We start from the raw sequence: 13,140 nt of genomic DNA, 5'->3' as shown, positions 1-13,140 counted from the left end.
CAGATTTCTACCACCCTTTGAGTGAAAAAATGCTTCCTGATTTCACTCTTAAATGATCTAGTTCTAATTTTAAGACTATGCCCCCTTGTTTTGCATTCCCCCAACATAGGAAATGGCTTTTCTGCATCTACCCTATCAAATCCCTTTATTATCCTAAATACCTCTCAAATCACCCCTCAATCTTCTAAACTCGAGGGAATACAATCCAAGTATACGCAGCCTATCCTCGTAACTTAACCCTTTTTGGCCTGGTAGCATCCTGGTGAGCCTGCGCTGCACCCCCTCCAAGGCCAATATATCTTTTATAGGTAATAAATCCTTTTTTAAAAAAATAACAAATTTGGTCACTCAATCCATAACTGTTTGTGGGACAATGCTGTGTGCAATTGGCTGCCGTATTTCGCCCACAAAATATCCTGTGAAGCGTTTTGTGACGTCTCAACGATGCTCCAGATTGTTATCCAAGAGTTCTCCTGGAGTGTGAGTGTCCAGGAACGTGTGTGTACCTGCATATGCATGGGACGTGCGAGCACAGGTGCAAACCTGGACTTGTGAGCTCAATATCCTGATATGGATCTGAACCTACACCCTTTTGACCCAGAGGCATGAGTAGTACAACCTGAGCGAATTAATAATTAGCAAAAACAACAACAAAATTACATTTATAGAGCGCCTTTCCTGTCGGGAGGACTTGCCAAAGCTCTGAACAGTCAGGTGTCGGGACCCGAGCATGGAAATGGGTGGGGGAAGGCAGAGAGGTGGGAGGGAGACCAAAGGCACGATCGAAGAGAAGGGTCTTGAGACTGGCCTTGAAGGTGGCAAGGGAGGAAGCGAGGCGAAGGGATTGTGGGATGGAGTTCCAGAGTGTGGGGGCAGAGAGGCTGAAAGCCCGGCCACTGATGGTAGGGCGGGTCGGACAGGAGACATGGAGCAAACCGGAGCACGATAAACGGAGGAAGAGGGCAGTTGGTAGGGAGTCAGCAGGTCAGAGAGGTAGGAAGGGGCAAGGCCATGGATGGCCTTAGAAGTGAAGAGTTATTATAAGAGATTAATACACAATTAATAATTACTAGAAAGAGTTTGTCGTCGTTTAAGAGTTATAAAAGCAGAGTTAAATTAATTTGTATTGTGAACCTAAGAACATGTGTGCTCATCCAAATCTCAGTATTAAAAAAAATATTGAGATCAGGACTGTGAGTTCATGTCCCCACAACACATCAATTGAATGCCAAGAGAGCTACTGGCTGAGTAAAGATAACACACACAAATTCCACTGGAAATCTTAACTAAAAAGATAAAATTCTAGCCTATGGTTGTGTCGTTGTCCATGTACTGGGAAAGCAGATCCTCATCCGCCTTCTGTTGTCTGCCTGGACTGGTCGTCACTGCTTTATTACTATTTACAGTCAAACGAGCTTGCTTGGTGCTTGGCTTCTCTGTGATCAGAACGTCAGCAGGCTGATAGGTTGGATGGAAATACCGCTCCTCAGGAAGAAGACAGCTCTTGGAAAAGCATTCCACCAACCACCTTGCTGTAACCACATGTGGCCTAATATAGAGGTTAATTCATTAGAAAATTTGCAGTAAATGCCCATCAGAAATTCATACAGCAAAGATAAACATTCATAAACACTTTAAAAAAATTCTTCTTGCAACACTTTTATATGTTTGATTTACCGAAGCTCTATGATGGTCCATAGTAGAATCAAGCGTAGCCCGTTCTTTAACTGGGAAGTGTACGGTTTGTTTCTGATCAACAGGCCAGTCTTTAGTAGTTTTCTATAGTCTCTCAGCTCCACAAGTTCTGGGAAATAGGTTTTACCTTTCGGTCTATCCTAAATTTGCCCTTCACAACCCTGAACACAAGATCACTATTTTTTCCCCCCATTTTCACTTCAATTTCTTTAATTTGCAAATAACTTCACTATTTTTTCCCCTCTCACTTTCATGTTACAGTAAATTCTGCAAATCACTTTGAGACATTTCAACGTTGTAATAAAGCAATATATCAAACACAAGGATAATGAAGATTATCGTATGAAGCATTAACCTATTTTGTCTGAATTAGTGAAGTGTGTGTTTTAGTGAATTACTGAAAAGGTCCACACAGGGAGATATGTAAACAGAAAAATGTATTTTACCATGAAAAATCTACACTTACATCACCTTTTGTTTAACATGTTTTCAGTTTGAAAGAAACACTTGTTGAAGTTTTGTTAAACATGTTTTTAGTATGAAAGGTGCCCTCACTGTACCCATGTGACATTTTGTTTAAACATGTTTTGAGTTTGAAAGAAGCACTTGTTGTACTTGTTGAGGTTTTGTTAAACATGTTTTTAGTATGAAAGGTGCTCTCACTGTACCTGTGTGACATTTTGTTTAAACACACTTTCAGTTCCTTCTCCTCTTCTCCTACAATCACATGAGTAACATCTTCACTGAACTGATTGAACCGCACTCCGCCACCAAAATTAATCATTCGACGCAATTTATCCAACTTCTTACCACTGAATCCAGATAAATAAATCTGTAAAAGAGACACATACAGGAGTTACATCTCATCATAATAGGAATTCATAACCAGTTTCTTTACCTTTAAAAATAAAAATCAACAAAATAACTCAAGGAAACACCTATTTTTAGTGGGTCTAAGCAGGTAATGTTCTGAAGTTGGTGGTTCAAGCTGCACGGTCAGGAGTTTAACCTCACAGTCCTCCAATGCAGTGCTGGGGGTGTGCTGCATTGCGAGAGGTGCCCTCCTTCCAGTGAGGCATTAAGCAGAGATCCTGTTTGCCTGTTCAGGTGGACATTAAAGTTCCTATAGTGCTATTCAAAAAGAGAAGGGATTTTCTTACAGTGTCCTTGCCAACAATCCCCCAAATAAAATTAGTTATTTACTTCATGGCTGTTTGTGGGGCATTGCTATATGGAAATTAGGTGCCATATTTAGCTGCAAATACAGTCACTGCACTTCAAAGAAAAATTAAGAAACGCTAAGACATTTCAACATGAGAAGGCGCCATATCAGATGCAAGTATTAGGACGCACACAGCACATCCTGCATGTCAAATCAGTATCATGCTTTATAGCTATCACAAGCTAGACAATACTCTGCTAAAAGAACTCAAAAGAAACATTGGCTTACTTTACATCCATCTAACAAGTCTTCAGAAATTTCAAAACCGCTGATATCCAGAGCTTCAAGAGGATCAGAAGGCATTTCCAGCTTAGTGGACATGGCAGAAAAGGCAGATTCATTGACACTGCTCATGCTAATGTTGGAAATGTGACTGAGGTCTGGCAGTGGTTGAGCTAAGGGAGTGTGGGGGTAAAAGAGAGAGAAATAGATTATGCCTCCTGGTATTGGTGCTAGTATTGCTATTGGGAGTCTAACACTTCTGGGAAATGTAATTCCTAAAATCCCTCACCACCATCAGTCCCATAAATATTTTTTGTCGACCATTTCTTCAAAGGAGAAATACATTTCCCAGAATTGTCTCATAGGAATGTAAAGAACCAGAGAAGACCATTGAAGTCCATCTGGCTGGACACAACATTTAACAAAATCCTATGCTAACTCAATACATATTTACAAATACATTACATAAATCAGAGCTCAGTTTATCAATATCCTTTAGGACATTGAATACTTAAGATTCCCCAGTCCCCTCTTCTACAGGGTAAATATTTCCAGCTTTTGAATTGACCTCTACTTGAGCCTAATTCAAGCTACTGATCTGTGCTCAACCTAGGCATCAGGTTTAATCCCCAATTCATTCAAAATTCCACTACCTGTATCCTCAACAGCACAAAACTCCTACCTCGACTATCTCGCCAAGATTCTTTGGTTCCCGATTGCAGAACGGATCGATTTCAAGATCCTCATACTCATGTACAAATCACTTCATGCCCTGGCGTCTCCCTACCTCCCGGACTTGCTTAAACCCTACTCTACTACCCATTGCTTTCGTTCAGTCTTCACTCAGCCGGCTCTGGCCTCCTGAACATCCCTCATCCCAGCACTACGCAATCAGCGGCCGTGCTTTCAACCACAACATCTCAAAACTATGGAACTCTCTGCCTCAATCCCTATACCCCTTCCTTGCCCGTCTATGCAGATTACAATTGAAGAGCTTCTCTTCGACCGTGCCTATGGTCACCTCCCTCCTCCACCATTAAGCGCTCCAAGAATGCCTTTCAATTGAATTAGTGATACGGTTGAGTAATATTCTACGTACAATTCAGTGGGTTTCCATTGTTGGTTGGAGTTGAGCTACTTGGAGCACTGTCCCCAGATTCTGGATGGCGTTCAACTTTATAGATGGATTCATCCTGACATGTACCATTTTCAATGGAGTCAAAGAACCACTGGATGGATACACAGTACACATTCCACTTTTGTGCACATTCAAACTTCTGGCCTTGGCATGTAAAAATAAAAATAGTAGAAATGTAACTTTTTACGGTACAACAGTCATTTCAATGTTTGCTGAACTCAACATTTTACACAACTAAAGTCATTCACATTTGATCAACTGAGACTGGATGAAAGAACTCATTTGGCCATTTAAGTATTCAAGATCCTAAAGTGCATGGGTAAGGTAAGGTATTGCATATTCTCTTCAGTAGGAATTTCAGGATTTTCACTTGTTGACAAACAGTTAAGCAGCTACTTGGGTAGAGGTTATTGGAGCCCTCTAGCTCAGTGGTTAAAGCACTCGCCTCGCAAGCGAGAGATCCTGGGTTTGATTTCTAGCAGGGCTAAATGTTGGGCAAGTTTCCTTACTCCACACACCTCTGTTTGCCTAGCAATAAGTAGGAACCCAGGTGATAGTTGATTAGCGGATCGCTTTTCCGGGAGTAATAATTCTTTCAAAATAAATAAAAATAATTTGGTCACTCAATCCACGACTGCTTGTGGGACTGCTGTGCGTGATTGGCTGCCGCATTTCGCCCACAAAATATACAGTCAATTCACTTTACAGTATATTCTGTGAAGCACTTTGAGACGTCTAGAAGAACTGATAAGGCGCTATATCAAATGCAAGGATTATTATTATTATTGTTCAAATGGATCACATATTGCAGAACAAAAGCACTCAATCCATCTAAAATCTTTTCCGTTTGTTTATTGAAAGGGTAAAAAGTAAGTTCTGTTTGACTTTAAAAAGTCAGTTTGTCTAATTTCTTCTCATAAGTAAAACAACTCATACCTTAACTTACCCATATACTTCTGGATCTTGAATAGTCAATATTAATTAATATTGGTTTGCATAACACTGTACAGGACATCAAAGATCTAAGAACTCAACTATTGCATATCTTGCATTTACCTTTAGCTTCTTGCACTATAAGATGCGTACAGTCATTCATCTTCAGCTGCCCTGTGTACTGCCCACCGTGCTCCAGTGTAAGACGTTTCACCTCCTGCCTATCGAGACTACTCAGCCCAGTCACACAGATGGTACATCCAAGGAATGGAGGACAGAGATGTTCTTCCAGGTTCATATCTGTGTAGCTAATCATGCTGTTCAAAATAAAGTGGCGGATTCTATTAGCTACAACTAAATGAACAGCGCTGGTTTGCTGTTGCACACGGCGTTAAAACCCTACGACCTTCAGCCAACAGATGGTAATACAAATCAACCAGTTTAACTCTCTCCCCAGAGTTCACTTACACACTTCATCTAAAATTAACCAACTGTTCCAGTGGATTTACCAAGAGGAGCTTTGGTTATCTGAGGGCATTCAACAGAAAGCAACTTATTATTCAGTAATGGAGGATAATGAATACGTTAGAATAACTTAATAATAATCCTTGCATTTGATGTAGCGATTTCCACGTCTTCTAGACGTTTCAAAGCGCTTCACAGAATATACTGTAAAGTGAATTGACTGTATATTTGTGGGCAAAACGTGACAGCCAATTGCGCACAGCAATCGTGGATTGAAGTGACCAATTTATCATTGGGTTTTTTTCTTGAGGGATTATTATCAGGTGTGTGGAGAAAGGAATCTTGCCCAACACTTTTACCCTGCAAGGAATCGAACCCCAGGTTTCTCGCTTGCGAGGCGAGTGCTCTAACCACTTAGCTACAGGACTCCACTTGCATTTATGTAGCTCCTGGCACATAAAATAAATGTCTCACAGCACTTTACAAAAATAATTGATTTGCAAAATTGACTGACAGCCAATCTCGGCATGTGAGATCCTATCACTAACAATGAGATGAGTTGCCAGTTAAATTGAAAATGTGAATAAATTCGGAAAAGGAATGAATATGGAGCCAGGAAAAAAAAACATGTTTCTTTGAAATTGTGAGAAGCCTGTCTTTTTATGTTCATCTGAATCATAAGAGCAGATGGAACCTAAATGAATAAAACAATTAAATAGAGGGATCATGGAAATAAATAATTAGTTATTCATTATTCTACAAAAGGTAAAATACTTCAAGTAGGTCCTCTGATAGCTCAGTTGGAAAAGCCACGATACTGTACAAACCAAAAGCAGATACCCAGTCTGCCTTATGTGTTTTTTGGCCAGGGAATTTGGGGGAAAAAAAGGACGAGATTTCTGCTCTTCACCTGCAAATTCCCTTCCTCCCAGCTGATAATATCTTGTATGTGAGCACCAGGTGAGGAAATGATTGGGTTTGGCTGAGAGAAACAGTGTCCCTGACAGCCTGACACTAACTGCCTGAGCTTGCACAACAATGAGCACGTTGTTAACATTTTGAAGAGTGGCCAATAACTGTATGAACTTTACCCGAGTAAAACAAGGCAACAAAACACAAGTAATATTCCAAATGATACGTTTGTTTTTATCTTTTAAAGGGATCATCATAGACATAATTAACATAACTAAATAAGTGTATCCAAAAGTTATAGCAGAAGATTTAAGTGTAGACAAATGATTGCTCTATGTTTCATAATTACCCAGCTGGCAAGTATTTCACTCTGAAGGGCTGCCTTGCCAGAATAACACGATCAAACAAGTAACCAGATACTCAGACTCTGTTGTGAGTACTGGGTCAGAAAATGGAGTTCAAACTCCATGTTGAAATTTAGGTCACAATTCAGATGACACCCCAGTATAATGCTGGGAGATCGCTTCTTTGTCAAAGGTCTTATCTTTCAGATGGGACATTAAACTAAGATCTCAATTGTCTATTCTAACTACTGAACTACAGGAGTCCTGTAGCTCAGTCCAGAGCACTCGCCTCGCAAGCGAGAGACCTGGGTTTGATTCCTGGCAAGGCAAAACCTTGGGCAAGTTTCCTTACTCCACACACCTGATAATAATCCCTCAAGAAAAAAAATAATAAAATTGGTCACTTCAATCCACAACTGTTTGTGGGACACTGCTGTACGTAATTCACTGCCGCGTTTCGTCCACAAATACAGTCAATTCACTTTGCAGTATATTCATTGAAGCGCTTTGAGACGTCCAGAAGACGTGAAAAGCACTATATCGCATGCAAGGATTATTATTTTTTTTTATTACTCAGATCTGTAATATGTGGCTGTAAATCACACTATTTAAAAAGAGAAGTTTCACACAATGTCCTAGTCAAGAATTCCCCAGATTAATTGGTCATTTGCCTCTTGGCTGTTTGTGGGACTTGCTCGGTATAATGGCATTTCCACTTGATGAGAAGCTAAACGAATGCAAGTTCCTTTCCTAACTCACTGGAGCCACAGACAAGTATTATCAAATGCAAATAATCATAGAAGTTACATCAGTTTAGATAGTAAAAAGACTAAACTAGCTGTCAGCCCAATACTTAAAAGAAACTTGCTTGCTCCGCAAGAAAAATCTAGAGATGAAAAGATGCTTCCCAAACATTGGAAGGAGTTAGAAGAGCAGAACAACATCACTCAAAAGGACAATATTCAAGAAGGGATTGAGCTGTGACAAAATGGGAGGGATGATATCCAGCAGGGTCCTTGTCCCAATCCTGACTAGACTGCTCCAACCTTCACGAGACTTTTCCTGGTAGACACAGCAATGAAGATGATTTGCAGCATTTAATTCATTTCAATAACCTGATTAATTTACCTGAAGTTTCTCCAAGGCAGAGTACAAGAATTCTCCACCTTTTGGGGAAAGTAATAGCTATATAGAAGGCGAGTGCCATCAATAGACATTGGTAAACATATACCTCACACTGTAATAAATGTAACACAAAACATAATTCAGATGTCAGGGTTTTCAAACTACAGTTGCCCCTTACCCATGGTGAGACTGTTCCCAGCATGTTTTCACCCAGGATGGAAGTAAAATAGGTTTCTTCAGACTAGCAGCCACTAAATACTTCTTACTTCCAACCTCTCCAGCTATGAGATGAGTCACTGAGATATTGAAATCCCGTGAAATCCTCCCACCCATCAGCTGTACACATTTATGTACTTCATCCTGTAGGAAGGAAACAAGATGTACAACACATTAATTTAATTTGGACCTTTTATACATTTGTAACTTTGATGCCCAACTTCAAGCATAGAATCATAGAACATTTACATCTTAGACTGAAGCCATTAGGCCACCATGTTTATACTTGTGCTGGCTCTCCCACTGGAGCTATCTACTCTAACCCCATTCCCCTGCTCTTTATCAATGCTACTACTTACTGCACGTGACCAGGATTCTGTTGTTACCACCTTTACAACAACCAATCACATGTAGTGTCTCAGGTGTCCTGAGGCTGAAAGCCCGAATCAGCCATGAACAGTATGTCTCAGACACCCTCAAGGCAGACTTCAGGTGTGTCCAGTCCCGAGCCGTGGTATATCTAAACCGAGAGCCCAATGCACAGGTGACTGTTCATCCAAGCGGAGGACGTGTCTAAAGACTAAAAGGCTGAAAGCTTGCCTACTGATAGTGGGGCGGAGGATGTGAAGCAGGCCTGAGTCGGACTGGCATTTTATAACTTGACAATGTTTTTTTTCAATATTGTTAACTTAACTGACCCGTGGTCACTCTGCACTAAGTCACTTACCCTGATCTCCTTGTTCAGGCTTGTGCATGAAATCACCACGCCAGACATGGCCATGTTGTAAACAGGATGTACAGCTTTGGGCACACACTGCTGTTGCTGAACGCAGAATAGCACAACTTGTGGGCCAACAATCCTACAGCCAAGCTGGATGGGGAGAGTAAATTGATTACTAAAATATCAAATTATAGCCCTAGATAAAAGCTTAAGGCTTTACTGTATTGGAAACGACTATCCACAGTATGTATACAATAGCAGATCAAACAATCTCACAACAAAACCTGCACATCCTGTGTGCCAAATTAATGTTCAATATTAAGATTCCAACCTGACTGCCCCCAAGTCCAGCACCTAAAATGCCTGGCCCCTTATAAGATGAAAAACTGCCCCACGAGCATCTCTGCCAATACAACAACTTGCACTTATATAGCGCCCTCCACACAGAGCCTGACTCCGAGCCAGGGGGAGTGGGGAGATGTAAGCATGGTCGAAAAAGAAGGTTTTCAGGTGGGACTTGAAAAAGAGGAGAGGGGGCAATGCGGAAGGATTGAAGGAGTGTTCCAGAGCATTGTGGCTGAATGCAAACCTCCAATGTATCCAATACACCAGTGCAATAGTACCAGCACTACACTAGTGTATGAGGAACTACACAGACAATGCAAAATGACTAACAGATTTATCACTGTGTTTTGGTCAGTTTTTATTTTTCAAATTAACCTAATACCTAATGTCTGTGCAGCAAGGAATGGTACGAATATTAATAAAATTAAGAAAGCATATGCGAACAGTCCTTTTGGTCCATAAAAGCCCTCCTTCTATAGCTTTCTAACACCTAAATAATAGGCACACTGTTAATGGACTTCAAAAATAATCAGAATGTGTATCTTCTTGAGAACAATATTGGAGGATGCAAGAGTATGTGCATTCTGAGCTGACAGTTTTGTAATAATAATCCTTGCATTAGATATAGTGCCTCATCATGACGATGAGATGTCTTAAAACACTTTACAAGATTTACTGTAAAGTGTAGTGACGGTGTATTTGCAGGTGAACGTGGCAGGCAATTTGTACACAGCAATTTTCTACCATCAGCCATGAAGTGAATAACCAATTCATTTTATCTGGAAGATTGTTGTTCAGGACAATGGGAGGAATTCCCTTTTCTTTTTGAATCGTGCCATGGGAACTTTACCAGGTGGGCTGTGGGCGATGTCCAGCCTTTGACTGGTAGTCGGTTGTCAGTCAGGGGCAGGATGAGGGGCTGTGATTGGCAGACTGAGCTGCCAGTCAGTCAGTGGGCAGTTGAAAACAGCAACGCGATCACAAAAAAGTACAGATAAGTGAGTCAGTTTGGGCCGAATTTTGCTGAACTCAAGTGATTGGGAGGGAGGGGGTTTCATGAGACCCCCAACTCCATCACTGGCTCCACCACTGGACTGTTCCACAAGTGTAAAGCACCAAATTAAATACCTTTTTGAGATGATTAAAAGCTTCTCCTTCAAAGGAGTCACATATATAAAGTGAGCTGTCTTTTTCTTTCAGACAAACTGCTTCATTTTCCTGTACACTCTGCAAAAGGTCCTCTGGCTGAAATTCTTCCACAGCCTGTAGGCGAGGGGAGAACAGGTTTCAAATTGGTTTGTAAATAACATAAACACAACATACACTTACTCCAATTTTTATTTACTTACCTCATAAGCTTTGGTAAAATATTCAGAATTTATTTTTTCCGTTGTTACAAATTTTACAAAAGGCAAGTTGTCAGGTTTTGACATTTTCTGTCTAAATTGAGACAAAAACAGTACAAATCATTATTGAAACATGAAACATTTGGAGTAGTTAATACTGGTGGCATACCACTGAATACGAGCTCAGTTGGTAGTAGCACTCTTGAGTCAAGAGAGTTTGACCTCAGAGTCCAAGCTGATACTCCAATACAGTGCCAAGATTTTCCCAGTGTCCTGGTCACTAATCCCCCAAACAAAATTGTGTTTGTGAGTCAAAAAGAAACAAGAAATGGCATTGCTGTGCACAAATTGTCTGCCCTGCCGGCCTAAAAAATAGAGAGTACACTTCACAGTAAACCCTGTGAAATTCTTTGAGATGTGCTGTCAATGTGAACGCGCTGTGCACATCAGGACGACGTCCCAAGGCACTGGACAGTCAGGGATTTGGACCCGAGCTGGGAGTCGGGATCGGGGAGGGTGCTGAAGGCTCGATCAAAAAGAAGGGTTTTGAGACTGCCTTGAGGGCAAGGGAGGGAGCAAGGGGAAGGGAATGTGGGATGGAGTTCCATTGGGTGGGGGCAGAAATGCTGAAGGCCCAACCGCTGATGGTGGAGCAGCCTGGAGCCTGGTGATCGGAGGGTGCGGACAGATTCATATGGGGTCAGCGATTGCAGAGGTAGGGAGGGCAAGGCCTCGGAGAGGCTTGAAGGATTTTGAACTCTATCCTCTGAGGGATGGGGAGCCGATGGAGCCGGGCGAGGGCGATGGGTTCACGAAGCCTGGTACGGGAGAGGACACAACCTGCAGAGTGCTGGATGATCTGCAGCTTATGGATTAGAAGAGTTGGGAAGGCCGACAAACAGGGAGTTGTCATAGAGCCGAGATGTGATGAATGCGCGGATGAGGGTTTTGGCAGCGATATCAAATTCAAGGATTATTATTAATAAAAGAAGATGTGTGTGTGTGTATCTCACCAACTCTCAGTGTGTGTGTGTGTATCTCATCAACTCTCAGTGTGTGTGTGTATTTCACCAACACTCAGTGTGTGTGTACGTATATATCACCAACTCTCAATGTGTGTGTACGTATATATCACCAACTCTCAGTGTGTGTGTACGTATATATCACCAACTCTCAATGTGTGTGTACGTATATATCACCAACTCTCAGTGTGTGTGTACGTATATATCACCAACTCTCAGTGTGTGTGTACGTATATATCACCAACTCTCAGTGTGTGTGTACGTATATATCACCAACTCTGTGTGTGTGTGTATCTCACCAACTCTGTGTGTGTGTGTATCTCACCAACTCTGTGTGTGTGTGTATCTCACCAACTCTCAGTGTGTGTGTGTATCTCACCAACTCTCAGTGTGTGTGTGTATCTCACCAACTCTCAGTGTGTGTGTACGTATATCACCAACTCTCAATGTGTGTGTACGTATATATCACCAACTCTCAGTGTGTGTGTACGTATATATCACCAACTCTCAGTGTGTGTGTACGTATATATCACCAACTCTCAGTGTGTGTGTACGTATATATCACCAACTCTGTGTGTGTGTGTATCTCACCAACTCTGTGTGTGTGTGTATCACACCAACTCTGTGTGTGTGTGTATCTCACCAACTCTGTGTGTGTGTGTATCTCACCAACTCTCAGTGTGTGTGTGTATCACCAACTCTCAGTGTGTGTATCTCACCAACTCTGTGTGTGTATCTCACCAACTGTGTGTGTGTGTGTGTGTATCTCACCAACTCTGTGTGTGTGTGTATCTCATCAACTCTGTGTGTGTGTGTGTATTTCACCAACTCTCAGTGTGTGTGTATTTCACCAACTCTGTGTGTGTGTGTATCTCACCAACTCTGTGTGTGTGTGTATCTCACCAACTCTCAGTGTGTGTGTGTGTATCTCACCAACTCTCAGTGTGTGTGTGTGTATTTCACCAACTCTGTGTGTGTGTGTGTATTTCACCAACTCTGTGTGTGTGTGTATCACCAACTCTCAGTGTGTGTATCTCATCAACTCTCAGTGTGTGTGTGTATCTCATCAACTCTGTGTGTGTGTGTGTATCTCACCAACTCTGTGTGTGTGTGTATATATCACCAGCTCTCAGTGTGTGTGTGTGTGTGGGGGGGTGTGGGGGTATCGGGGGATGAGGGGGTGTGGGGGGTGAGGGGGTATCGGGGGTATCGGGGGTGAAGGGTGTGGGGTGTGGGGGGGTATCGGGGGGTGAGGGTGTGGGGGTGGGGGGTATCGGGGGGTGAGGGGTGTGGGGTGTGGGGGGGTATCGGGGGGTGAGGGGTGTGGGGTGTGGGGGGGTATCGGGGGTGAGGGGTGTGGGGGCGATTCGGGATATCTCGGACCGAAAACCCCCCCACGCGCAAACGTGCGCGCTTCCCCCCTCTAGAGGGAAC

The 13,140-nt window shown here is 42.2% G+C and overlaps 1 protein-coding gene across 4 annotated transcripts in view; it reads right to left on the bottom strand.

Annotated features, from left to right (window-relative positions):
• The window catches only part of topbp1 (DNA topoisomerase II binding protein 1), a 30,212-nt gene extending 19,434 nt beyond the window's left edge, over nucleotides 1-10,778 (bottom strand). For all 4 annotated transcript variants that reach the window (XM_007900842.2, XM_007900845.2, XM_007900844.2 and 1 more), the window contains exons 1-9: nucleotides 10,688-10,778; nucleotides 10,467-10,601; nucleotides 9,000-9,143; nucleotides 8,235-8,416; nucleotides 5,334-5,527; nucleotides 4,239-4,421; nucleotides 3,146-3,312; nucleotides 2,364-2,527; nucleotides 1,308-1,549 (exon numbers count right to left, since the gene is read on the bottom strand). In XM_007900842.2, coding sequence (XP_007899033.1) covers nucleotides 1,308-1,549; nucleotides 2,364-2,527; nucleotides 3,146-3,312; nucleotides 4,239-4,421; nucleotides 5,334-5,527; nucleotides 8,235-8,416; nucleotides 9,000-9,143; nucleotides 10,467-10,601; nucleotides 10,688-10,771 — 1,495 coding nt within the window. In that variant the 5' untranslated portion in view covers nucleotides 10,772-10,778. The remainder of the gene's footprint in view (nucleotides 1-1,307; nucleotides 1,550-2,363; nucleotides 2,528-3,145; nucleotides 3,313-4,238; nucleotides 4,422-5,333; nucleotides 5,528-8,234; nucleotides 8,417-8,999; nucleotides 9,144-10,466; nucleotides 10,602-10,687) is intronic.
• Nucleotides 10,779-13,140: the final 2,362 nt, after the last annotated feature.

Source organism: Callorhinchus milii, unplaced genomic scaffold (genome assembly GCF_018977255.1).
Source record: "Callorhinchus milii isolate IMCB2004 unplaced genomic scaffold, IMCB_Cmil_1.0 Scaffold2, whole genome shotgun sequence".
NCBI lineage: Eukaryota > Metazoa > Chordata > Chondrichthyes > Chimaeriformes > Callorhinchidae > Callorhinchus > Callorhinchus milii.
Note: the sequence above shows the minus strand (reverse complement) of the source record. Positions and strands in the feature narration are given on the sequence as shown.